We start from the raw sequence: 27631 nt of genomic DNA, 5'->3' as shown, positions 1-27631 counted from the left end.
CAGGTCTCCCATGGGAAGACCAATCCTTAGCGCCAGCCTCTTCTCCTGGGGACTCTATCCAGTCCCTCCTCTGCCCCCTGTCTTCTTAAGTCAGAGTCAGAAGCACAAGGCTGTAGGCTGGCTTTCCTGTCAGCAGACAGAATGAAAGAGACCACAACCTGGCATTTGTTAACATGACTGGCAGGAACAGGGAGAGGCTCTGAGAGCCATTCCAGTCCCCAAGAGGCCATCAGGTGGCCAGCCCTCCTCCAGTGGCTCTCTTTCTCTCAGCATAGAGTCTCCTCTCCTCATTCAGAGCCATTTGCTCTGTACATTTCCTCTTCTTGCCAGTACTGAGCTTGGCTCCTTGTATCCTTGGCTCAACTGATCTGCCTCTGACAGAGGAAATGGCCCTGCGTGTAAGTCCCCTAATGCCAACACTGCTGTTTGAGCCCCTGCAGTGGGTGGCAAGTGAGCCCAGAGGGGTTAGGGTGGAGGATGAGGTGAGTCAGGGACAGGGAGGGATAAAAACCTTTCATCGGATTGGGAGCTGTGAGGTTCCGCGAGCAGATCATTGAGAGCATCGCGTGTAGTTTATCCTCCTCTTCCTCATCATCGTCCACCGAGGCCGCTCGGCTGGCCGCTAGGTGGTGGTAGTTAATAGTGACTGCTCAAAGAGAATAGCGAGAGAGGCAGAGGCATGAGGGCCCTAGTCCCTGAGCAGGAGAGACCAACTGCCCTCCTGGAGGTGGATGGCTGGAGACTGAGATCACCTTGAACCTGCAAGGTATAGTGGGAACGGGGTAGGGGACGGCAGGGTGGGGGCTAAGAACCTTCTGTAGTTATTAGGAGAGGGTGGAAGTTGTGTGTGTGTCTCTGTGTGTGTGTGTGTGTATCTAGGAGACCAACTCTAACTAAGGTTAGTTGGGACTGGCCAGATGGATCTAAAATGGATCTAAATTTTTATTTAGCTGCTATCACAGTTGGGCTGCGTTTAACCTAGAGATGACCCCAAGCCCTCATTTTAAGTGTATAAATTCAACCTTCTTCTTCCAGGGTCCTGTCAGAACCACTTGGAAATGCAGGAGTCACTTAGCTCAGTTTCAGGTCTTGATGCCTGGCTCGCCCTCTAGGAAAGTAAGAGGTCCTCATAGTGATGTGAACAGAATGGAATGTGTCACAGACTGAAGAAGGGAAGCCAAGCCAAGCCTGAGGTGAAATGCCAGTCTACAGCGTTTTGGCTGTAGCTGTCTCTTATCTGGTACATCTGAGAGGAATAGAGTCCCCCAAGCACGGGTCCTCCAAGCCTATTTGGATCATTTACGCTGTAGCTTCTGTGTAAAGTCTGGGTCACTTGCCCATCAACAAAGACACACTATGGATAACTTTTTGGCACAAGTTAGGAAATGCAGGGACGGATAGATAGGTGGTCTGGTTGGCAGTCATCACGGTGGACTGGCAGATTCCCTGGACTAATCTTCAAGAACTGCCAGTCTAGTGCAGAGAAACCCATGGGTAGCAGCTTCATTGAGCAGAATGGGCGGGTATTTCTTGACAGACTCCCACCCCAACCCTGGAGTCCAGCGGCCTCAGGCCACAGCCCTCACCAGGCAAGCTTCAGGTTTCGTCCTCTCAGAGGATGCTCTGTGCCAGAGGCTTGAGGAGGGCATTGGCTCAGGAAGTGAACATGCCCTGTCCAAGAAGCAGAGCTCTTGTGCCTGGCTGACTGGGCGAGGCCGGAGGTGGGACTGAAGACGGGACGGGAGTTTGCTGCCTTTTATTTTAGGCCCAAGAGGAATGGAAAGTTTTCTACCTCCTATTAATATCTCCAGTCTCTCCCCCTTTTTTCCTGAATCATAGCATGAAATATTACTAAGAATCGTGTCTAGTGATGCCTGGGCCTGCTGAGCTGGGCCTCAGGGTGACTGGGGGATGACATCTAGGGAGTGATGACCTGTGAGTGGAAGGTTCAGTGGGGAGGCTCTGAGTGATGAACCTCTTGTCTCCAGCTGGCCTGACTCCACAGTGCTCTCAGACACCCTGAGCATCCTTCACAGGGAACACGGGGACACTCACTATGCTCGTGCCTATGTCCAGGGTAGATGATCCGGAACACGTAGTCCGTTGCCCGTCCGACACCCAGCTCCTCCACATCAATGGACCGAATGCTGCTGCGTTTCCGTAGCTTGGGGAAAACCTTGCCCTGCAGAGGAAGCAAATGGTCAGGCTGCCCAGTGTGCAGTCCCACCCAACGTTCCACCCGAAGCTGTTCCTGAGAACGCTGTGTGGAAAGGAAGAGAGGAGGCCTTCCTTCACCCAGCCCTGCACCCAGAGCCTCCCCGGCCAAGATACCTTTCCCTGCTGGGTCCACAGCGGGGGCTCAAGCTGTCCACGAGGCAGCAGCCCATTCTCCAGACATGACAGGAAGGACAGCAGGTGTCCTCCCTGTGGGAAGTGTAGTGGCGGCCTCTGGATGCCATCCTGGCTCACCAGCACAAGCGTGCCACCGCTCTCTGGTGGGGGTGAATGCCCACGAGTGAGGAGTGAGGCTGGGGCCCTTCTTGAGACCTCCCGACCCATCACCCTGGCCCAACAAGTGAGATTTCCCAGGCTAGGAAGGAGGGTGGACAGGCTAGAATATGCCTTGGATGCTTCATTAACAGGAACAGTGGAGGGCTGGCAAGATGGCTCAGCAGGTTAAGGTGACTGCTGAAGAGCCTAACAATTTGAGTTTCATCCCCATCCCTGGAACCCACATGTTGGGAGGAGAGAAATGACTTCTGCAAATCAAATGTCCTGAGGTCTCCATGTGTACTGTGGTGCAGGTGTGAATGTGTGTAGTCACACACATACTATAAACACACACACACACACACACACACACACACACACACACACACACACAATGAAGCTGGAAAGTTTGGTTCGGCAGTTAAGAGTACTTGTTGCTCTTGCAGAGGAGCCAGGTTCAATTCCCAGCACCCACATGGCAGCTCACAACTGTCTGTAATTTTAGTTCTGGGGATCTGATGTCCCATTTTGGCTTACATGGGCACCACACACATGATACACATGATTATATATTGTGTGTGTGTGCGTGTGTGTGTGTGTGTGTGTGTGTGTGTGTATGTATATATATGAAGGTGAAACAACCATACACATAAAATTTTTTGTTTGTTTTTTTCAAGACCAGGTTTCTCTGTGTAGCCCTGACTGTCCTGGAATTCACTTTGTAGACCAGGCTGGGCCTTGAACTCAGAAATCCGCCTGCCTCTGCCTCCCGAGTGCTGGGATTAAAGGTGTGCACCACCACTGACAGCTTGGCTATAGAATTTTTTTAATAATTAAAAAAAATAATAATAAAAAGGAACAGGCTGGGTGCATGCCTCAGTAGGAGAACACATGCTTAGCATGTACAATGCCCTGATTCCTGACACTGAAAAATAAGAACATTAGGAGGGACACAAAAGTCTGACAGGCCCCATGCACAATGCACAACAGGAAGACGGTGTTGGCCCCACCTCTGGACCTCAGACAAGCAGACTCACTTTGCTGGTGGCAGTGGATGCAGACGATCTGACTGAAGGGCACCACCAAGGCATAGTCCCAGTAAACACTAAAAAGGAACCATATGGTGTCACTATGTCCTAGGACCCGCCTCTGTCAACTGGTCCTATCATCCCCTGAAACTGCTGAAGATAGGAGAGCCATAGCCAAGCAATGACCCAGGCCAGCCCTGTTCCTCTGTGTCTCATGCTGTTCCTGGCACAGAGTCTGGCAGTCTTAGCTATCCAGCACTTGGCTTGTGTAGATCCCTCCACGGCCAGGCGTGGCTCAGTTTCGGAGGGCTTGGGAATCATTCCAGGCAGCCAGCCTCTCCCTCTAACTCTTGGCACTGGGATAAGGAGTAAGTCTTGTCCCTTGGATTCTGCTGTGTATCTACACTCCCTGCCCTGGGCCAAGCCTCCACTCCCTTCCCTGCTTCCTTAGAGTAAGTGTAAAACCCCCACCTCTTCTCTAGCTCAGAGTCCCCGAGAGTCCCGTTCATGAGTTGGTTGGGAGTCCACTTCAGGGTTAGGTTCTCTGCAGACTGGTGCAGGGAGAGGTAGCCAGGGACTGCCTCCATGTCCTCCTTCTATAGGAAAGAGACACACCAGAAGACAGGGACAATATGGGCCCAAGAGTCTCACAGGACAGACAGTCCATGCAAATGAGCCCAAGAGACCAGGCCAGGCCAGCAATGGAGTCCTGGGGCTAGAAGCTGGGCGCAGCCAGGAGAACCTGAAGCTAGATCTGGGTAGTTCTTCCTAGTCGGCTCAGTGCCATTGGCTCTGTCCTGTCTGCCTGGGTGCCAGGTGTACCACTGGCCAGCCACACCCATACTGGGCATTCACTCTGCCAGCTGGCTGCCCTCCTAGCCCTGGACAGCCTGGATTTCAGCTAGCCAGAGTAGATGTCATCTCTGTCTCCTGCCAACTCCAAGCTGGGCATGAGTCATATGACCATGATATGGGTAGGAGGGGATCTACGTCTCTGGTCAAGTACTGTAGCAAAGCTGGCTTCCGGTCCTGGGACCTTCTACAGAGGGAAGCACTCCTACCGGCTGCACCAGCACGTTGTTCTTGCCATAGAGCAGGCGTGTTCTTGAGTTCTGGTGCAGAGACTCCACGTACTCACGGGCGCAGGCAGCAAGCCGGTCTTCTGAGGCACTCCCACTAGAGTGGCGCTTCCGGATCTGCCAGGAGAGTCACAGCTCAGGCCCCCGCCCTGGGAAGCTGCCTTAGGATGTAACCTTCCAGCTCCTATGCTGGCCCTTTCTAGCTTTGTCACCCTTGCTCTGTAATAAACAGTAGGCACAGGCTACTGGCGTGTATGCAAGATTTATGTAGACAGAGGTTCTCTTGGGTGCTTCTTGGGGCTCATAAGTATAATCTGAATAAATGAGCACAAGAGGCATGGAGGATACTAACCCCCAGGGCAGGGCGCTTTGCCGGGGAGTCCTGACGGTTAGGGGGACCCCGGATACGGTGCCTCTGAACCAGCTCATCAGCAGAGGGGTCAGTCCAGTAGTGATCAGCTGTCTTGAGCTTCGTGTATTCCAAGGCACAGGGTCCCACTATGGAGACAGGGATGGTGAATTTAGCTGGGGCTCTTTCATCACCATCCCTCACCCCACTGACCCAACACAGGCCTTCAAGTTTCCGAGCTCACCTAGGAGACATGCCAGGATTGGGCCAAACACAGGATCTGCCAACAGTGCTTCCTTCTCGTAATACTTGCTGCCAAGAGGGGACAGACAGGGTGACTCCCAGGGCTCCTGGACTCAGGCCAGCATGGTCAAGCTCACTCAGAAGAAGCATGGCCAGAGACCAGATTCATATCAGTCACCAAAAAAGAATGAGTCCATAGGATGAAGTGCTGTAGGGCTCTTGGCACATGTCTATATTCTTGGGGTGCCAAAGGAGGGCTGGAGGCATGTCTATAGACTGCCATGGATTATTAACCATATAGAGGGATGAGGCTGAGGTGGGCCAAGGAGAGGACCAATGGGGGACGGGCAGTCACCTGCAGTTTTCGGCCAGGTACTGTACAACCCTGTCCAGAACTTTCTCCATGAGTGCTGTGCGTACCCATATGTGCTTCAAGGCCTGTGGGCTGAGAGCTGGGGCCTTCCCACTGGTAGAGCCCTGTTTCCGAAGGGCTTCTTGGCTGCCTCCCGAGGGTTTCCTGCAATGAGAACAAGGGACAACTTCCAATTCAGAAGCACAGGCCCCCAGGTTGGCGGCACTGAAGTGAGAGCCGGAGCCCAGAGTGCCTAGGCTGAGAGAAGGAGCCGAAGGAGGGAGACAAGACAAGACATGGGAGGGAGCTGCAAAGGGCTAGCCCACCCCACCCTCAGGCTGGCCCCTTGAAGAAAGCCACCTTTAGTTGGGCTGTTTTGACAACCTTAAATGTCAAGAGAGAGCAAAAGTGACGCCGGGAGGGGCTGGCTCAGCCCTTACCTGCCCTCTGCCTGTTGCTGCAGCTCCTGCACCTTGTGGCAGATATCTTCAGCCACGGGGCATGTCTTCCCTACTTTGGTGAACAGGGCTGCCATCTTGTCACTTCGCAGAAAGCCAGCAGCACGGCGTCTTAGCTGATGTAGGAGGCAAGCCTCCACAGCACCTGAACCATGGAGTAAAACAGGACCTAGGTCATCAGTCACCCCACCTGGCCTTACCGGGCCTCTCAGCAGCCTCTCAGCTGAAGGATGAGTACTCCTGAGAGCTGGCTGAGGCAGTGCACAGACGTTATCACTAGGAACGAATACTGATGGAAGCCCAGACATCAGGCCTAGCCCCCTGTTTGTTCTGAATTCCTTCTGGTAAACTCAGGTAAGATACTAACCCATCTAAGGAAGGAGAAATCCCTCTTGCCTTGAAACTACAGCACACCTGTAGACAGGCAGAGACCAGGGCAAGCCCTGAACTGTGCTGGAACGAGGGGTAGGCCAGAGAAATAGATCCTGACCTCCTTCCAAATCTTTCCATCTTGTCCTTCTGCCCTCAGGCCCACGGTGAACTCGTGAGCGCTGTCATGGGCCAAGCTGCTCCTCTCCCTTGCCTGGTGCACACACACCTCCTGTATGGGCTGAGGAGCAAATCTGCTCACTAGGGTTGACATGAAAATCTCTGCCTGACCAAAGGGCAGAGACAGCACCTATAGAAGAGGGGGCAGAGAGCACAGGGCCCAGCAGCCCTTCTGGAGAGCACGGTGACGCGGTTGCTAAGGAACACGGCTCTGGAGAAGCTGAAATATTGATGAAGCCTCGAAGCCCTGACTGCAGCCTCTGGATTATTTATGAGCACAGCAGCTGAGAGAGAGATTTCTCCTTCCACACCACACCGGGAGGGCTTCCCTTGCTTCATTCATGGTTTCAGGGGCCACACCTAACCTTTCCTTCAGGGTCCTGCTTACCACCGAGACCCCACAGAAAGGAAAGAAGGCTTGGCAGGGTAAAGCAGAGTTGCCCTTGTGTGGTAGGAAGTGCCCGGCCACTGCCAGACAAAAGAGTGCTAGGGGCAGGGAGGCAGGCACCCAGGATTGGTCAGTGACTCCACGCTTCTGGGAAACCTGCTGAGGGAGTTCAGGCTCTAAGCCTTAGCTTGGCTCCCTCTGCATTGGGGGAGACTGGTGTGACGTCACATTGGATGGCATGTGAAACCCCTCGCTTACCCAGGCTCCGACTCTGGGGAGGCACAAGGCCCATGCCTATTCCTGGCTCCTCACCCTCCCTGTCCAAAGACTGGTAAGCAGTCAGCAAGAGCCAGTGTGCTAGGACCTGCATGCTTCAGAGGATCATGGTCACCCCACAGGTGGGTAAAAGTGATGTTTTCTTCGGTATAAGAGAGATGAGCTTTCTTTCTTTCTTTCTTTCTTTCTTTCTTTCTTTCTTTCTTTCTTTCTTTCTTTCCTTCTTTCTTTCTCTTTCTTCCTTCCTTTCTCCTTCCTTCCTTCTTTCCTTCTTTGAGTTATTTAGTTTGGGCATGTAGCTGTGTAAAGGGGCGTGTATACTGTGTTAAAGCCCTACGATGATGGGTGTCCTCCTTCCTCATCCTTCACCTATTCCTTTGAGACAGGGTCTCTCCCTTAACTCGAAGCTCGTGTTTTCTAGACTAGGCTCAGTGCTGTTCTCCTGGCTCCCTTGTCCTCAGAGATGGGTTCAGGCACATTCAGAATGCCTGGCTTGCTCCACAGGGGCTGCAATCCAAACTCTAAACCTCGTGACTGCACACCAAGTGCTCTTAACTGCTTGAGCCATCTATCCAGCCCCGAGATAGTTTCGACTAGCACAGTCAGGATATGAAACATGCACTCAGGAAGTAACTACTAATTTATTTTAAAGCCAAAGTCTCATGAAGCCCAGTCATCTCAGATTTGCTATGTAGCACAGCCTGTCTTTGGACTCTTGAGAGCTTCCTGCTTTCTGAGGGTCTTGTGTAGCCCTGGAGTGTCCAGCTGAGTGACTCTCTTGTCTTTCAGTTTGGGGCTGCTGCAGGTCTGTATTTGTGGGAGGGTGATCGCCATTACTGATGTTGAATCCTCAACGGATAGAGGGAAAAGAAACCACACTGAACAAAATCGGAGTGGCAGCAGGTGGCAGCAGCCCTGCGGGGACCACAAGCCTCAGTGATGTGACTCATTGCAACAGTAATGACTCATTAGGCGTCCCACCTTCCCCCAGCCACTGCAAAGGAGCTGGGCTGGGATCTGGGGAGCAGTCACTCCATTTGGCCTCACCTGCCCTGCCAGCAGCCTCAGCACAGGAACAGGTTCTCCTGAGGGCTAGCAGAGGCAGAGCTCAGCAATTATCACCAGGAGGGATTGCTGGGGGAAGCCCAAATATCACTCCCATCGCTGCTGGTCGCACAGCGACTCCTGGGAAATTCAGGCAGAGTGCCAAGCTGTATCTGCGGAAGGAGGAATCCCTCTCACCCTGCCAGTCTTCAGGGACCTGTGAGGCCAGGTGTTCTTGGCCTCGTTCCATACCCTCCCACAGCAGAGATTCTCAAAACCACAGGATCCTTCCCTGATCCCACTGCAGAGATGAGAATGTGATTGTGTGCGGTGTGGAGATAAAATAATAATGACCATAACAGAGAAGCGCTGCCTGAAGGGGCTAGTGGATGGGCTTCTTGGGCTCCAAAACTACATTAAAAGTATGTGTATTATGTATGTGTATCTATGTGAATTTCTGTTCTGTGTTACAGTGCTCAAGTACCCTCCTGCCCACTGTAAAGAATCAATTGCTTCCAACTTTTAAAAGAGGGTCAGACTCCAAAAAGATTAAGAACCTTTGTTCTGGTTAGTCATGCCCAACATGGTGGTACATGCTTTAATCCCAGCATTTAAGAAGCCAAGGCGGGCAAAAATCTCTGACTAAAGACCAGCCTAGTCTACATACTGAGTTCAAGGCCAGCCAGGGCTAAGTAGCAAGAACCTGTCTCCAAAAAAATTTTATTTTTACACTTATTTACTATGTGTGGAGGTCAGAGGACAACTTGCAGGAGTCAGACTCAAACTTGGCAACAAGTCCCTTTATCTGCTGAGCCATCTCGCTGGCCGCATGCTCTGAGGGATTTGGGTTGAGAGGAAACCCAAACATGACCCTAACTTGTTCTGAATTTGCCCCCCAGAGAAGGCCTTTTACAGACAGACTGAGTAGGGCACTGTGAGGCCTCATTCCTCAGGGCAAGTCCAGGGAAAGACCTGTGTGACCTCCTCAGACCCAAGGACACCGGGCAACTCCAGGGCCTCACTGTCTGAAACCGGCCACCAAAGCACTACACTGCTGCGGAGGCTATGCAGGTAACCACAGGACTGAAGCATCAAGTTGTATGGCCATTCCCCTTCAAAGTGAGCTGTCTGAGCCCTGGGCATTCAGCCATGGAGGCTGCAGGGCCCTCTGCCTCAGTGAATCCCGGTACCATGTGGATCTACCATTAGGGGACAACCCTGACACCTTTTGGCTTATTTCATATGAGAAAAACATATCCTAGTCAACAAATCTCAACATAGAAAGGCTTTGACAAGTACATTAAAACAGAGCTGGAAAAATAACCTAGGAAAAAATCACAAGATAAAAAAGGACAGAAGCGCCGGGTGTGGTGGCACATGCCTTTAATCCCAGCACTCAGGAGGCAGAGGCAGGCGGATTTCTGAGTTCGAGGGCAGCCTGGTCTACAGAGTGAGTTCCAGGACAGCCAGGACTATATACAGAGAAACCCTGTCTCAAAAAACCAAAAAAAAAAAAAAAAAAAAAAAAGGACAGAAGCAGAGTTACTGAGACAGGACTTAACAAGTGTGACCCCCCCACACCCCACCAGACACCCACCCCCACACCCACCCCAGCCCCGTCTATCATCATTTTCTGGCGTCTCTTAGGGTTTGGTCAAATGATCCCAGAGAACCTTCTCCACTGTCATCCATCCCATCACACTGACAGGAAAGCTCAGAGAGGCAGAAGCATGGCTAAATTTAACTCTAGCACCTTGCTATGAACACCCACTGAAGACTGATAACCGTCCTCCCACTTGAAAGCTGATGACCACAGGAGAGACCAGCCTGAGTGGCTCCTCGGGCTCTTCAAAGTTATGAAGCTTAGCAAATGCTACCTGGGGCTGCAGCCTACCAGTCTTGGTCTTAATCCATCACACACTGATTAAACCATTGAAGTGATCATTTAGAATGGAGACGTTGGATCAGATCTGGTGGCACCAGCCTGTAATCTCTGCTACCTAAGGGACTACATTATACTAAGGTTTCTATTCAACATCATAGCCCAGGCAGAAGTGTTGACAGTTTACCCTGCCTGGGCTATGGATGTAGAATAGAAACCTTGAAGGACAAAGGTGGAGAGATACTGCAAGTCAGGTTTACTGCTGCTATGTTGCCGGTGGGAGGGTTAGTGGCAGCATTCCTATTTAGCAATTTGGTATTTTCTTTCTTTTTTTTTTTATTACATATTTTCCTCAATTACATTTCCAATGCTATCCCAAAAGTCCCCCATACCCTCCCCCGACTTCCCTACCCACCCATTCCCATTTTTTTTTGGCCCTGGGGCATATAAAGTTTGTGTGTCCAATGGGCCTCTTTTTCCAGTGATGGCTGACTAGGCCATCTTTTGATACATATGCAGCTAGAGTCAAGAGCTCTGGGGTACTGGTTAGTTCATAATGTTGTTGCACCTACAGGGTTGCAGATCTCTTTAGCTCGTTGGATACTTTCTCTAGCTCCTCCATTGGGGGCCCTGTGATCCATCCAATAGCTGACTGTGAGCATCCACTTATGTGCCCCGGCCTAGTCTCACAAGAGACGCAATTTGGTATTTTCAATGAAAGGTGCAGAAAACCTTTGGCCCAGCAATCCTCCTTCTGGGATTTTTCCTAGTGCTGTAAGTGCACAATTAGTCATACTAGTAAAGAACTGGAAACCACCCATGTGTCCATCAGCAGGGGTCGGGCTAAATAGATATGGTTTGTTCACACAGGAGAGTAGCATTCAGCTCCAAGAAACAATGAGATGCTCTCTAGGAACCAACAGGGGAAACTTAAAAAAGCAAGGTGCAGGATGGTGTCACTGCATGGCACCTTCTGCTTACAAAAAGAGTGGGCAGAGCCAGGTGTGGTGGCTTATGCCTGTAAAGTCTGGTACTCCTGGGCTACACAGTGAGTCTCCGTGTGAATCATTTTAAAATAAAGGAGGTAGGATGGGCCCGAGGCAGGCTCTCATGTAGCCTAGAGATCCTTAAGCTTCTAACCCTCTGCTTCTCCCTCCGGAGTACTGAGATGACAGGTGTATGCTGCCATGTTTACTCACATCTTTATTGGGATTTAAAAACAGTAACAATGGGCTAGAGAGATGCCTCAGCCATTAAAAGCTGGGCTCACAACCAAAACCAGTGACATAACCAACCCTCTAGCTGGGTACTCACGCAAAGGTGCTGTGTGTTGGGGAGGGGGGACGTGAACGCTGCAGGGAAAGGGGTGCTACTTTCATATAGCTTTGATTTCAGAAGCAGGTAAAGAAGTTATCAGCTCAAGATGATACTAACAATAGAGTAGGTGACCACCAAGGGTTCCCAGTGTGAGGTGATGCTGGAGACCCTCTCCAGTCTGGGGGAGAATCAACCCCAGATGCTTACTCTGTCTGTAGCACCTACCCACTCACTCCCCAGCTCCTGCAGCAAATGGTTTCCTTCCTTACACTTAGCCAGTACCTGCTAAGATCTGCAGCAGGTAACCTGAGCCTGGCAGAGAAACAGTTCTACGTGGTATGACAAGCCTGAGTCTCAGGCACTCACAAAACTGGACCGAAGCTAATACAGTGGTTGGGAAGGGCCCTCAGAAACAGGGAAGACGTCAGGAAGGTCAATGAGATGGGTCCACCTTGTGACTCAGGCACACACACATTTGTATTTCCATCTGTGCTCAGCAGTTAAAAGTCCTGGCAACTGTGGCACTTACTAAATGGCCTTCAGAGGGCTACCCAGTTGTGCTAGGAGAGGGATCCAGCACTCACAATTAGCACAGCACCGCAGGAAGCTGGCCTAAGGACCAAGAGGAGTTGAGGACGGGAGGAAGGTAAGCGTGGAGAGAAGCAGGCATACCACCTCTGGCTCAGTTTCACCTTTCTCCCCAATGCCATCTGTGCAGTGGGGGAGTTGGGTTGTAGTTGCCATGGAGAACCTGAGGGAGGAGAGTGTGGGTGGAGCAGTCATCCACAACCTGGTCCTGGAGCTGTGGGGGCAACACCCAGAGCAGAGTTTTGCTGTACTGGTCCAGGCTGGTGACAGTAGAGACAGGAGGAGCTGGCTGGCTGGCAGGGGAGGGGAGGGGAGAAGGAAGCTCCCAGTGGAACTCTGAAACTGCCACAAGTTGGAGCTTTGCTGCAGGTGGAGCAGGAGCAGCAGAAAGGCTTCCCTCAGGCACCACGGGCCTCTCTTCCCCCAGCTCCCTCTCTTTCCACACCTCAAATCTCTGATTGCCCATTTCTGCCCTGGGTTTGGTAATGACAGCCTGCACTCACGGTGAACATCGTCACTCTGTTTGGGACACATGTTCTCTCATCTTACAAGGCGATACTGACTTTACCTCAACTCTGGGGCCCTCAGCTTTGCTCAACTCCCCAGATAAGACAACAACATTCCAAAGAGAGAGAGAGAGAGAGAGAGAGAGAGAGAGAGAGAGAGAGAGAGAGAGAGAGAGAGAGAAAAGACAACAACATTCCCCTATAGATTTGATGAGGAGGAGAAAGAATTGGTCTGGCTTTCTGGAATAGAGGTGAGAAATGAGAACCAGGTCACAGGTGCTCATTTGCCTTGCCCTAAAGGGACAATGTGGCTTCCCAGTGACAAGAGACACAGCCTTCCTCTGTGCAAGGGCTGACCACATTTCCGCAGTGGCAAGAGTGCCACTATCTCCTGGAGTCTTTGGTCACCATGTGCCCTGTCAGATGGCTGTGGCTGTGACACTCTACAATGTCCCTGTTCCTCTAGACTCCATTCCTCGGTAGACCCCAGAGGCCAGCAACCAATCTCTGTAGCACAAACTTTGGATCAAGACAGCCCCTGAGCTGCATATCCCAGATTATCATTCTCCTTAAAATTCATTTGGTTGAGGGAGATTTCAAACATACACAAAAGTAAGGATATCCCATAGACCCACTGCTCAATTTAAAATAGCTAACAGGTATCAGTCGAATTTTATTTCAGCTAAACCACATGTAACTAGTTTTTATTTATTAAGATAGGTTTTTTTTTTAATTGATTGATTGAGATAAGGGTTCTCTGTGTTATCCTATTTAGCTGTCCTAGAATTCACTCTGTGGACCAGGCTGGCTTTGAACTCAGAGAGATCCATCTGCCTCTGCCTCCTGAGTGCTGGGATTAAAGATGTGAGCCACCACGACCAGCTTTATTTTTGGATTATTTGAGGTAACTTTTAGACTCTTGACCAAATATACATATCTTTACTGAACAACAATAACAACTTTTTCCCCCTTTTTTGGAACCAAAGTCTTGCTATATTACTTTGGCTAACCTAGAACTCATGTTGACCAGGATGGCCTCAAATTTACAGTAGTTCTCTTATTTATACCTCCCCAATCTGGGTGCTAGGATTATAAGTGTATCATAATGTCCAACCCTAATATCAATAACTCGATATGATTCATTTCCTTCCCGATTGTGTCCCCAGATTTCAGATTTCCCCAGGTTCCCAGAACATGGACTAATTAGGAACCCTGAATTATTTCTGAGGAAGGTTTCCAGAGATGGTTCAAGAACAAGGTGTCCCTGGACACCACGTTACATGCTTTGCTTACATGGCTCTTTTTGAGTTTTTTATCTCCAGAGCCTGATCACTGAGCTAACCACCCACCCCTAACCCCGAGGAGCTCTTCCAAGTGCTGGAATTTATCTTCTGGGGGCAGGCTCAGAGAAGAAAATAAACAACTAACTGGCTATGAGTTAGACATGAACAGCATGCAAACCTTGGTCCGTCTGACTCCAAAAACTCATCACTGGACCAAACCACATGACCTTGGCTAAGTTCTAGCACAGGAGGAAAGAAACCAGTTGCTTTGGACATCTGCCTTCCTTCCTTACCATAGCTGAAGAGCTACTTGACTTGTTCATTTCTGGATGGAAAGCAAAAGACAGTCTGAGAATAAGCTATTCATTGGATGCAGGAGGGAAAGAGTCCCTTTTGCTGAAAAGAGTCAGGCTAGCTAGCAACCGCCTGGAGTCTGAATCACAAAACGTGCAGAAGCATCTCTGGCTGCAGTATCTATCCCAGGTGGGATGCAACCTCCTGCAGCACCTGCTGCTCTCCCGGCTTATTAGTATCTCTTTGCCATTCCCCGAAGGAGCTCACTCACGGCAGGGGAGACCTAACTGGCTAATGACAGCTGCTTAGCAACAGGGAGCTGGCTAATAAAGCCCCATGTTATTCCCAGTTCCAGGCTCCACCCCCACTTCCCATTACCACTCAGCCTCAGTCTCAAGCAACCCTCAGTTTGGCCTAGGAAAGCAGCTGATTGAGAAGACAGGCTGGCCCGGCCCCACCCACAATGCAGCTGGTGTGAGACCTGCTCTTCAAAGACAAAATGCTCTCTCAACCACCTAAGGTTAAGTAAGATCCACAGGGCTGAGGGTAGAGCTCTGAGGTAGATGCTTGTCTAACCTGCCTCAAGATCAAGGTTCAACTCCCAGCTACACAGACACACAGACAACAGACATACACACACACACACACCACACCAGAAAAAAACAGAAACAACTCTAGGGCCATGCACACCTTTTATTCCAGGCAGAAGCAGGCAGATCTCTGACTTTAAAGTTAGCCTAGTCTATATATTGAGTTTCAGGTCAGCCATGGATACTCAGTGGGGCCTTGTTTGTTTGTTTTTTTAAATTTTAGTACTCAACTAGAAAGATACTGTTGTAGAGGGAGGTCACGTTCAGAGAAACATAGTTTCAAGGGTTGGTGCTTCAATGACCTCAAATCAGTTGATGGTAAGAGAAGAACTATGCATATAAGCACATTATTATTTCAGATCGAGGTTCAGGGCACAGCTTGAGATAACTTGCTATTTGCTGCTGACTCTGAGTGCTCTGTTTATACATACTACGAGCATCTTCCTCCCACCATGGAAGGAGGTGGCAGGAGATACCAATCAATGGGGGTAAAGGCTGGGAGGTGGAAGAAATGTTGGCAAAGCCACAGAGAAAATACAAATACAAAGCGTTATTTGTTTCAACTAGAGATTGGACCCAGAAGCTCAGACATGCTAAGCAAGTATACTCTGAGCTCCAGCCCAGCAGGAAGTCTTTTGTTTGTTTGAGATGGGGTCTCTCTGTGTAACCATAGCTGTCCTAGAATTCTCTCTGTAGACCAGGCTGGCCTTGAACTCAGAGAAGCCTGCCTGCCTCTATCTCCTGAGTGCTGGGACTAAAGGCATGTGCCACAACCACCTGGCTTTAAAATGTTTTAAATCACTTATTTAGTGTGTGTGTGTGTGTGTGAACATGCATGTATACTAACGTGCACATGTACAATCTACCATGTGGGTCCAGGGGCAGTGGAGGTGGTCATTTCCTTCGACCATGTGTGTTCTAGGGATAGAACTTAGGTCATAAGGTTTGGCAGTGAGCAGTTTTACCCACTAAGCCATTTTCCAGTCAGGCTTTAAACTCTTTTTTAAAAAAATTAAATTAAATGTGTGTGTGTTGTGCGCGCAAGCCTGTATGAAGGTCAGAGGACAGCCTTGTAAGCCCATTTTCTCACCCCTTTCCTGGGGATTGAACTCATATCCTTGAGTGGCAAGTGTTTTTACCTGTGGAGCCATCTCCATACCCCTTCTTTTTAAAAAGATTATGCATATGTGTGTGCACGCATCTGAACATGTGCATGTGACAGGCCAGAAGAGGGGGTTGGATCCCTTGGAACTGGAGCTACACGTGGTTTGTGAACCACCTGACCTGATGTGGCTGTTGGGAATCAAACTACAAGAGCAGCCAATGCTTGGGAGCTAGAGAGATGGCTCAGTGGTTAAGAGCACACTGACTGCTCTCCCAGAGGTCCTGAGCTCAATTCCTAGCAACCACATGGTGGCTCACAACCATCTGTAATGAGATCCAAAGCCCTCTCTGGTGTGTCTGAACACAGCTGTAGTGTATTCATATAAAATAAATGAATAAATAAATAAATAAATCTAAAAAGAAGAGAGAGAGAGAGAGAGAGAGAGAGAGAGCAGCCAATGCTCTTAACTAGCTCAGGGACAGAGCGCTGACATCTGTAGTTCTCAGTACCCTAACCACACAACCCCCTACCCCACCTCCAGGAAACCACCAAATAAGGATCATACTATGGTCCTTCCTGACAAAACCTGGAAGACTAAAAGGGGATGTCAAAGGTTTTCTTTTTTCCTGTGATGGTGGTTTTGAGTCTGTCCTCCAAGCTTCATGGATGACATCTCAGAGGGACTGATGCTCTGGTACAGGGTACAGAGGTATCGAGGAGCAAGACAGCACCTGGACCAGACCCTTCCCTAGCTTCCAGGGTTGCCCTCACAAGGAAGCTGGTTTTGAGACAGGGCCCATGTAGCCCAGACTGGACTCCAAACCTCTATATTTCTGGTGTCCCCACCTCCACCTGGGTAGATGCTGGGGTTTGCATTTGCTTCACACATCCTTTTTTTGTTTGTTTGTTTTGCTTTGTTTTGTTTTTTTGTTTTTTCGAGCCAGGGTTTCTCTGTGTAGCCCTGGCTATCCTGGAACTCACTCTGTAGACCAGGCTGGCCTCAAACTCAGAAATCCGCCTGCCTCTGCCTCCCAAGTGCTGGAATTAAAGGCTTGTCCACATTGGTGTTTATAGACAGGGTTTCTCTGTGTAGCCTTAGCTGACCTGGAACTCATTCTGTACATTCTGTACAGCAGGCCCACCACCACCTGGCTGGAAGACTGATGTTTAGTCTAGACCTTCAGAGGTAGGAAGATCCACCTTTAATCTGAGCCACACCTTCTGGTGGCTCTATAGAGGGCATGGAAGAAGAAAGCTTTTGCTCTTTGCCTGCCTAATCTTAGTGTCCCTGGCAAGTCCAGTCCTTCACTGACACTGGAGCCTGCTTCTTTGGGATTCTGAAGATCAGTTGAGATATCCAGCCCCATGGACCTACTAGGCTCTTGGGCTTTCTGCTAATAGACAGCTATTGTTGGACACAGCCAGTAGTCACTCTAGTAAATGCCTCCATCCCTCCATCCATCTTCATACACACACACATACACACACATACACACACACACACACACACACAAATACAACCAAGCATATAAGGAATCCTGGTTGTTTCTGGTGGCATTCAGGGGTGCTGCAGCCGCCATTCCACCACCGCTTTGGTTCTGAACAGCCTTGTGCACACACCATACCATACCAGCCATGCTGCCTGTGGTACTGAACTTCAGATCTACGATTCCTGTGTGTTATGAACCTCCTTGTTTGTACTGTACAAGGTTTTCTGCTCTTACAGAGACACAACCATTGAATTACAGAAAACAAGGATTTCTAGTAATTTCTTACTTTCAGCATGTATCCAACTAGTGTATCTCTGTGTTGTAGTCTCAGAATGTTGAATTTCGTTTTTCATAGGTCACACTTTATCTATTATTTTATGTATATGTGACGTTTGAGCGTGAGCACATGCATGTCACACACTGTAGTCACTTCTCCCCTTCCACCAGGTTCTGACGGCTGAACGCAGATCAGCTTTACATGGCAAGACTGAGTCATCATGCCAGCTCAGGATGCTTGATTTTAAAATATGGAATCTGGGTTGCTGATGTGAATTTCATAACAAGTCACTAAAATATGATGGTTGTGGTGGTCCATGCAATTACTTCCAGCACTCGAGAGGCAGAAGCCGGAAGAGAATTAGTCAGTTTGAGGCTAGTCTTCCCTGTGAGATTCAGGCCAGCTAGGGTTCCATAGTGAAGGCCTATCTCAAAAACAAACAAATAACCACCCTCCCCCAGCATGCATGCACACACAGATCTCCAAAATACAAGACAGAGAGAGGAAGGGAAGCCCAGATCCAGCTGGGGAGATGGCTCCATCTGGGGTCTGCTGGCCAGCCAATCTAGCTTCATCGGTAAGCTCTGGGTCCTGGTGAAGAGACCTGGTCCCCCACAAACAAGGTGGGTGGCCCCGAAGAGCAGCTTGATCTGAGGTTGGTCTCTGCCCTCCACCCACTCCTACAAACAACCACACCCACAAAAAACGCTAACACACCAATACACACAAAACCCTAGACTTCTTGGAGGCCAGGCAAAGCCTGGGCCTGAATTCCTGTGGCAACTCTATCAGGGCTGGCCCTTCACACAGACTTCAGCCCCTGACACCGCTGCCTCACATCTGGGCAGTTTCTCTTGCAAACATTTTCTCTGATCCCTCGGCATTTATGTTTGCATTCGTGACTCTTAGGAACCTCGGAGGACCAGCAGATCATGAGCCCTCCTGCCCCTGGACCCTGTTTAAAACCCTGGACACTTGAAGGCTTTGTTTTGCCTACTACAATAACTGAAATGGCTCGAAGGAAGTATGTTTTTCTTTAGTACGGTCTGCCCTGATGAAAGAGCTCTGAGCTTTCGACAGGAGATCCATGGCTCCCAGAGGGCCGGGCGTCCCAGGCGGGTGCTTCTCACCTCAAGAGCCTGAATGTGGACTACTCAACGGTCTCCTCCTGCTGGCCTCCTGCCAGCCCTCTTCCTTTCATTCTCCCCTGGCTACCCACACACAGCACCCATGCACAAGCCGTTCTCACTATGCGGTTGGTAGCTTTCCTCACTGGGCGCTTCGATAAAGCCTAGCACGGAGCCAGAATTCTAATATGCTTCTAGGCTAATGACACTGGGAGCTTTTTCTTTTTTCTCTCCTAGAGCATGGGTTCTATGAAGAAGGAGAAGAGGTAAAAGCAGGCTGCAGATGGATGGATCAGGGCATCGTAGGAGAGAATGGGGAAACTCACCCCAAAGGGAGACAGACAATGGGACTGCAAAGACAGCCGAGCCTCAGCCTTGACACCCAAAAGACAAGGATATTTTCTGCTCTTAGACTCTAGCCATGCTTACAGACATTAACTCCATCCCAACAAAAATTTCAGATGGAGACCACTGCTGTAATTTTATTTAACTTTTTTATTTTCTGGTTTTCGAGGCAGAGTTTCTCTATCCTGGAGTCACTTGTAGACCAGGCTAGCCTCAAAACTCTGGAGTCACTTGTAGACTAGGCTAGCCTCAAAACTCTGAGATATGCACTTGCCTCTTCCTCTCCAGTGCTAGGTTAAAGGCACATGCCATCACGCCCAGGAACGCTGCTCTAATTTTAAAAGAGCATACTAGGGGAAACATCAAACTAGTGACAGAGGGGCATGGCGTGCTGGGGCATGCTTGCGGTACTGGTAAGTGTAAGGCTGAAGCAGGAGAATCAAGAACCTGAGGGAGTTCAAGACCAGCCAAGGATAGGTAGAGGAAGAGAGAGGCAAAGAGAGTTGGGGTTGGGGGGTATACAGGGTGTAAAGGGAGGGAGGGAGAGAGAGAGAGAGAGAGAACATTTAAGTATTATATAGAACGCTACTTTTCAAAGCCCTGTGTCAAACAGCCTCTGCCTACAGGCTGCCTCTCCCAACCACTATAACTCCCTCTAGAATGTTTTTTTCTCTCCATAGATCTTTTATTACGTATTATCATGATACATCTTTTTTCAGGGTTTTTTTTTTTTTTCCTGTCTGCCGGCCTCTTAGCAGGATTTATGGATTTATGTTTCTGGGGCAGAGACTGTCTACCTTGTCCCTGCCACGTATTCTGCATAGAGAATACCAGCTGGTGTGTGGCCGAACCTATGGGAAAGGCAGCTCTGTCTCACTGTTGCCAAAAGCAGGACCAGTAAGAGGCTTGATACCAAGCCTGGCAACCTAGTGTCAATGGTTGATCACACAGTGGAAAGAGACACCAGACTCCCAACAACTGTCCTCAGCACAGGTGCCACACATAGTCCATCCATGTGCATACACATACCACACGAAATATAACGTAAAAACAAAACAAAACAAAAAAAACTATGTAAGGCATTTCTTCAGAGTGTGCGACTACTAGCACACGCTAGGCTCTGGGGCCCTTCCCACCTCAGGGGTCGTTAGCTTTTTCTTACAAAGGCAAAGGTCGGGGCCTCCCCATCATGCAGCCCGGTTCCACAGCATGAGGTTCTGCTGTTCTTCCTTGCTATGCTCATGTTCTTTTGCCTCTAACCAACTGTATGGGTAATTAGGAGAATGGAGCAAACAGAAAGATGTGGCAGCCAAAAAGCACAGGAAGTCATCCCAAAGGGCCAATCCTTCCCCAGAGGGAAAGGGACAGAGAAGATGGGGAGTTCCGAAATCCAAAGCACTCAAGGCAAGGTTCTCAACATGGCGTCCTGGGACGCAAGCTTCCTCTGTGAGCATGGAAGAAATCCAGAGTCTCAGGCCACTCCAGACCTACCAGAACCAGAAACGCCTTGGCAGGGACTAGGTATGTTTTGTTCTGTGATGCTGAAACTTCACAAGAGGGTGTTGGATCCTCTGGATTCTGATGTTACAGACTGTTGTGAGCAACCACGTAGGTATGGGGATCAAACCCAGGTCCTCTGGAAGAGCAGCCAGGATTTTCTGTTTTGTTTTTTCGAGACAGGGTTTGTCTGTGGAGCCCTGGCTGTTCTGGAATTTGCTCTGTAGACCAGGCTGCCCTCAAACTCCTAAAGATCCTTTGCCTCTGCCTCCTGAGTGCCAGGACACCCTGCTGAGCAGCCAGGCTTCTTAACTGCTGGGCCATCTCTTTAGCCACCTCTCTTTATTTATTTATTTATTTATTTTTTATTTGAGGCAAGGTCTCACTGAGTTGTCCAGGCTAACCCTGGATACTCCACTGATAAGACAAGCCTTGAACTTATGATCTTCCAGCTTCAGCCTTTTAAATAGCCAGGATCATGGGCTTGGGATACCAGGTACAACACAACTATAAATGTTTTAAACATACTTTCAGGTGAATTCTGGTGCTACTGAAATTTGGAAACTGTTGTACTAGGATATTAAAATACACAGATTCTTGCAACCTAAAGCCTCTGATTCCGTAGGTCTGGGGTGGGGCTCACATAGACTTCAAGAGGGTTTGGATTGGTTGGGACTTTCATTCATATTTGACACTACACCAGGAGACTCATCTTTTCTTTGTTTCTTCCTTCCTTTCTCTTTTTTTTTTTTTGTTTTTTTGAGACAGGGTGTCTCTGTGTAGCCCTGGCTGTCCTGGAACTCACTCTGTAGACCAGGCTGGCCTTGAACTCAGAAATCCACCTGCCTCTGTCTCCTGAGTGCTGGGATTAAAGGAGTGCGCCACCACGCCCAGCAGACTCATCTTTTCTGCATCCTGGGACCAAGCGCTCAATCCCAAGCCTGTAACCCATCACTGCGAAGCATTTACTCACCACACAGAGCAATGATGTGGCTGCTATCTTCATGCACGAATTTCCTGGTGACAGCCTCCTCCATGATTTGTTTCACCTGTGAATAAATGGGAATCTCCATTATTTTAATTTATTCTTGCTGGGCTACTGCTCAAACTCAGGGCAAACCCTCTGACACTGGGTTACACCCTCGGGCTAGCATTATTATTTTAAATTTTTCTCCTTAGCATTTTTAATCATGGGGTTTGAGGGTACAGCTCAGTGGTCAGGCATGTTATGGATACGTAAGGCTCTAGATTCAATTCCTAGCACCAAAAGAAAAAAAAATTCAGCAACAGAACAGGTCTAGGGAAAGGTAAATAGCTTGGTTTTGACCTTGGTTTTTAGATACTTGCAGAGATGACAAAGATGGAAGTCGGGTGGGAAGACAAATGCTCCTTAGCATCATCTGCCCCAAGTTTTTTGGAGATGAAACTAAGAGATGTCAAACCTACCAGCCAATCAGTGTGGAAGGTCCAGTTCAGACAAAAGGGTCCTCCGGCCTAGAAACTAAGGATGGAGGGTATTTGCTCATCCATACTCTGCTGGAAAAGGGCTTCTGGTGACAGACTCTCCTTCAGGACAGTCTCAGTACAACTGGCCCCTCCTTTTCTGAGGTTAGGGGTGGTCCATCCATGTCTCACCGACTCTCATATGCTGTAGCTAGGTCCTAAAACTCTGATGTTTTAGGGTTTCAATGAGAGGCTAACCTGAGCTACACAGTGTGTGACAGAGCCTGACCTACAGAGTGAGACCGTCTCAACTCCCAACCCCCAAAAGCCACTCAGAGGATGGGGATGTCATTCTACAGTTGAGTGCTTGACTGACATTCAAGGTCCCCAGGTTTAATCGCTAGGGCCACAAGAAAGGTGTTCTTACTGTTTATTATTATTCCTTAATCATATAAAAAAGAGCTTCTGTGATCCTCTCACAGGCTTGGTGAGTTCTCACACACTGGATCCTTTTAGAGCAGGAAACTACACAAGTGTCAGATGTGGTAGCACATGCCTGATCCCAAGTCTTGGGAGATGGAGGCAAGAGGATCAAGAGTACAAGGCCCAGGCTGGCTAGATGACTCAGCAGGTAAAAGTTCTTCTGAGCAAGCCTGATGACCAGAGTTCGATTCCCAGAACCCAAATAAAAGAGGAAAAAGAGACGAGACTCTACAAAATGTCCTCGGACCCACAGAAGTATGCGCAGGAGCATGTGCAGTCACACACACACCATGTGCACCCCCCCCTCCCCAGTAAAGTTAAAAGAAGAGTTCAAGGCCAAGGCCAGTCTAGGCTACACAGCAAATACAAGGCTAGTTTGGGCTACTTTGGGCTGCTCTGTCTTAAACAACAAATGAAATAGAATATAGAACCTGTTTGCCCAAGCACCTTGTTTCATTATCTTCCCCTCCAGTCTCCACTTTTTCTGAGAGTACTCAAGCACCCACTATCTTTTTTTCCCTTTTTTTTTTTTCTTTTTTCTTTTTGTAGTGGTAGCTGAACCAAGGGCCTTGTGCATGCTGGGCCAGAAAAAAAAAACTGAACTATTTTTTCAGACCTTTTTGTTATCGTTGTTTTGAGGCAGGGTCTCACAATGTAGCCTTGGTTGGTCTAGAACTCACTATCTAGACAAGGCTAGTCTGGAACTCAGAGATCTGCCTCCCTCTGCCTCTTGATTGCTGTGCTCAAAGGCATGAGCCACCAAGACCTCTTCTATTTTTTGAGACAGGATTTTACTAAATTCCCTAAGCTGACCTGGAATTTACTCTATAACCCATTCATTCCTCTTATGTCTGCTTTCTCAGGTGCTGAGAGGATAGCCTATGCCGCCAGGCCCAACCTCTGGGTTCTTATGTTAGTTCTGCACTTAAAAAAGAATTAATGGAGCCGGGCATGGTGGTGCACGCCTTTAATCCCAGCACTCAGGAGGCAGAGGCAGGCAGATTTCTGAGTTCGAGGCCAGCCTGGTCTACAAAGTGAGATCCAGGACAGCCGGGGCTATACAGAGAAACCCTGTCTCAAAAAACCAAAAAAAAAAGAAAAAAAAATTAATGGAATAACAGTACAGGGTGTTTTGTGAGTTGTTTCTTTTGCTTGCTTGACTGATTGTGAGATTTGTTTCTGTTGTATCTGTTGGGAATGTAGATTGTTCATTCCCAATTGCGTGACAATACCACAATTAACTGGCATTTAGGGCCTTTCCAGCTTGGGGTTGTTTTGAATCATATGAACATCTGGACATATCTTCTGGTGAACATATGTGCTGGCTTTCAAAAATTTATATTTGTAGGCAAGGAATTTCTGATGCATATATTCTGCTTTAGTGTCTAGTAATACTGCCAAAGTGTTCTCCAAGTGGCTATAGCAATTTGCATTTCCATCAACAGAATGAGGTTCTAGTTGCTCTTAACACTTGTGCCAGATTCCATGGGGGAATCTGCCAGGAGACTGATACTACCAGTGGGAGTCAGAGATGGCTTTCCTCAACCCCAGTATAAAACCCTACAGAATAAGCCACGAGCAGAGACAGTCCTTACCTTTTAAAGGATTTATTTATCTTTATTTTATGTGAATGGATATTTTCGTTGCATGGATGTCTGTGCACGACATTTATGTGATACCTGCAGAGGCTAGAAAAGCACATTGGCTCCCTTGGAACTAGAGCTTTGTTAGCTGTCATGTGACTTCTGGGAATCAAACTTGGAAGAGAAGCCAGAGCAGGCTCTCCAGTGCTTTCTCTTTTATTTATTTATTTATTTATTTGGGTTTTTCGAGACAGGGTTTCTCTGTGTAGCCCCGGCTGTCCTGGCACTCACTTTGTAGAACAGGCTGGCCTCGAACTCAGAAATCCGCCTGCCTCTGTCTCCCGAGTGCTGGGATCAAAGGCGTGTGCCACCACGCCCGGCTTCTCTTTTATTTTTTGAAGTTAGGCATTTGCTCCACATTAACCTTTGGCTGTCATCCTTTGGACAGGATGCAGTGTCCTGATGACACCCCGGCTCCCAGTCAGTTTTTGTCTTCTTTCACCTAATTACCTATTTATTTACTTTCAAGGTCGGTCTCATTATATAAGGCTGGTTGGCCTGGGTATCGTAGGGACCCAGAGGGATTAAATATATACACCACCACACCAGGCCAAGGTCATCTCTTAACATGAAGAGTGACAGAGCACCTAAGGGCTAGGGAGGAAGGACCTGGAAGGTTCTCCCTGCTGGAAGGAAGGGCTCATGGTTAGTGGTTAGGTAAATGAAGATCCGATTGGATCGATTCTTGCACTCCAAGCTGTTAAAAGCTTCCTCGATTACTTCCCAGGGAGTCTTTGCAGGAACCCACAGCTAAGGATCAACAGGATGTATCTGAAGCAGCTGGAGAGGTGAGGAGGACCTAGTTATGATTTTAGGATTAGTCCAGAGGGCCTCTGTGAGGAGTCTTGCCTCTAGTTCTTAACTGTCTCTTCTTATAGCATTTTCTGTAAACCAAGCACTAAAAGGGGAACTAGGTGGAGTTCAGAGCAGGTCAGCCTTTGCCAGGCAGATACATCATTGCAGCACAAATTCAGTTTTCCAAGGAACCATTCTTTTTTTTTTTTTTTTTTTTTGAGACAGGGTTTCTCTGTATAGTCCTGGCTGTCCTGGAACTCACTTTGTAGACCAGGCTGGCCTCGAACTCAGAAATCCACCTGCCTCTGCCTCCCAAGTGCTAGGATTAAAGACGTGGGCCACCACGCCCGGCTCCAAGGAACCATTCTTGAAACAGAGTCTTTGAATAGTGGGAATAAAAATCATGTTCTCAAAAGTATTTCCTTACATACCCAATCAATGATCAAATCTGAGTCTTAAATAATGTAACAACATGCCCATAGTTCCTATTCGCCTGGCCTAAGAAACCATCACTTGGCCACTTCACAGCAAAAGCACAGTGAAGCTGTTCACGCAAGCTGGAAAGATGATGTCAAGAAGGAAGGGAACAGGGCACAAGAGCCAGGTCAGGGTTAATGCAAAGTGAGAGTCCAGAGTCTTCTCAAACCACCGTCAAACTCCAAGGGTGCATGAAAAAAATATGATACATTTATGTATGTGAGAGAAACAGTATTATCCCATTTTAAAAAGAAACTAGGAAACCAAGACTTGAGTTTAAGTAACTTTACTCAAGTTCACAAGTAAAACTCAAGTAAGTCTGGACTATTCAAGACTATCTCTCACCAAACCTCAGTTTCCACGATCAGCAGCTATATTTATTAAATAGAGTGACTACCAGTGTGCCAGGCTCTGGAAACAAAACAGTGAACAGGCAGACAGGTTTTTTGTTTTGTTTTCTTTTGTTTTTTTTGCCTTCCATAGTTCACACCTGGTAGACCCAGCTACAGAGGCAGGGTGAGGAGGGAGGCCTCACTCATCTACACTGCAGGCTCTCTCACAAGCTGGTGAGTCATTCATATGAGCACCCCCCCACCCCCCGAAATTGAAATGAGCTTCTAAGCAGCGTCAAGGTAAAGGGAATTAGTGGAGAGAAACTCTTGTTTCTGAAGGATTTCCCTCAAAAGGGCAAAAATAATCTGAGTCTTAAAAACCATTCTTAAAAATACCCGGGTTCCTGGGTAAGGAGGTGGGCGTGGAGGGAGAAACGGTGAGGTGTGCAACGAACCCTCGGCTAGCCACGACGACTCACTTGCCGGGGGAATACAAGAGGGCGGTGTGTTGGATACCCGAGGGCGAAGCCCCTGGAACTGTGGCTCGCGGCCTCCAGGAGGCCGGTGCGGACCCCGCCCCCTCCCCGGGCAGTACCCGCAATGAATGGGCAACTCGGGTTCTCCAGCAATTGCCGCCACCCCTCCCCTGATCGCGGTCTCCCCGCGCTGCTGCCGTCACAGGGCGGGGAGCGGGAGCACGATGGAGCAAACAAGCCCCAGGGCGCAAGCCTGACCCAGGCCGAGGGCGCTGCCCAGGACACGCAGAGAGGGGCGTGGGGCGCGGCCCGTCCAGGACCCCGCCCCCGCCTGGCACGGTGGGCTGGCAGCCGCGCGCGTGGGTGCCACCACCTCTCTGCTCCCGGGCCAGCGCGGGAGGGGTGCGAGCCCCTTGAGACCTTGCCCCGGACCGTACCTCCTTCTTCACGTTCCACAGCAGCTTTTCTTTGACCGCGTCCTCTGCGCTGCCCATGGTGCGGCAGGTGGCGGGCAGGTGGCACCGAGCGGCCCCCTGAGCCCCCCGGTGCGCCCTCACCGCCTCCGCGCCTCCCGACTCAGCGCCCCACGCGCGAGGCGGAGCCCCCGCCCGCTGCACTCCCCGCCTGCAGCCGCCGCAGCCACTGCCCGGTGCTCAGCTCCGCAGCCATCTTCCGAGCCCCGCAGACGTCAGGCAGCAGGCCCGGCCCCTTCCCACTGCCGGCAGGGAGGGGGTGTGTGCGCCGCGACTGGGGAGGTGGGGGGGGGTCAGGGCGGGTGCGGACGCCTGGGGGCGTCGGGCCCGGGCGCGCGCCGCAGGGACGGTTGTCATGGCGACCGGCCGGCTCCCGCCCCGAGGGCGCGAACCCGCATTGTGAGCGCTGGGAAGTCAGCCTCTGGCCAGCGCGGCGCGGCGCAGCGGGCTGACTTTGGGAATGTGCTTGTGTCTGGGCAAACCTCAACCACCGTGACCGCTCCCGACTTCTGGCCCCTGGGAGAGGAGCTATAGGGAGCCAGGGCTATAGGTCACTGTGGTTCGAACCTGGTCCTGTCACTCCTCTGGATCTCGTGGAGTGTTCATATATTCCTTGCAGTTCAGTCGCAGAGCTTGCAGGAGGAAAGCAAGGACCCGACCGCGAGCTCCTAAGAACAGGTGCCCGAGCGCAAGGGGAAGCCTTCGCTCTCCTCTGGGTCGCTGACGTCCGCTTTGGTTCATCTTGCAAATTTGTGGGAAGAGGGGGGCACGAGTTGGAATAAGAGACATTCCAGAGTCGGTGACACGAGCCCCTTCTAAGTGATTCGCGTTGGAAGTTAGAGTAATAGAGGAAAGGAAAGGCCACTCAGGTACAAATGTCACCCCTTTATACTGTTCCCTGGGACCGCAGAGAGCGGCGTGCAATAGTCTACGTGAAAAGACTTTTATTTCT

The 27631-nt window shown here is 49.6% G+C and overlaps 1 protein-coding gene across 2 annotated transcripts in view; it reads right to left on the bottom strand.

Annotated features, from left to right (window-relative positions):
* The window catches only part of Sgsm2 (small G protein signaling modulator 2), a 41039-nt gene extending 14124 nt beyond the window's left edge, over positions 1-26915 (bottom strand). Inside the window, exons 1-12 of one of the 2 annotated variants that reach the window (XM_021176526.3) lie at positions 26644-26915; positions 21531-21606; positions 5982-6144; positions 5545-5706; positions 5191-5258; positions 4950-5095; positions 4580-4714; positions 3990-4114; positions 3528-3595; positions 2332-2492; positions 2056-2182; positions 512-646 (exon numbers count right to left, since the gene is read on the bottom strand). In XM_021176526.3, coding sequence (XP_021032185.1) covers positions 512-646; positions 2056-2182; positions 2332-2492; positions 3528-3595; positions 3990-4114; positions 4580-4714; positions 4950-5095; positions 5191-5258; positions 5545-5706; positions 5982-6144; positions 21531-21606; positions 26644-26700 — 1423 coding nt within the window. In that variant the 5' untranslated portion in view covers positions 26701-26915. The remainder of the gene's footprint in view (positions 1-511; positions 647-2055; positions 2183-2331; positions 2493-3527; positions 3596-3989; positions 4115-4579; positions 4715-4949; positions 5096-5190; positions 5259-5544; positions 5707-5981; positions 6145-21530; positions 21607-26643) is intronic. The other variant, XM_021176527.3, reaches the window with a different exon arrangement.
* Positions 26916-27631: the final 716 nt, after the last annotated feature.

Source organism: Mus caroli, unplaced genomic scaffold (genome assembly GCF_978045245.1).
Source record: "Mus caroli unplaced genomic scaffold, Mus_caroli_1 scaffold_13, whole genome shotgun sequence".
NCBI classification, from domain to species: Eukaryota; Metazoa; Chordata; class Mammalia; order Rodentia; family Muridae; genus Mus; species Mus caroli.
This window is presented reverse-complemented; position numbering and strand designations above follow the sequence as displayed.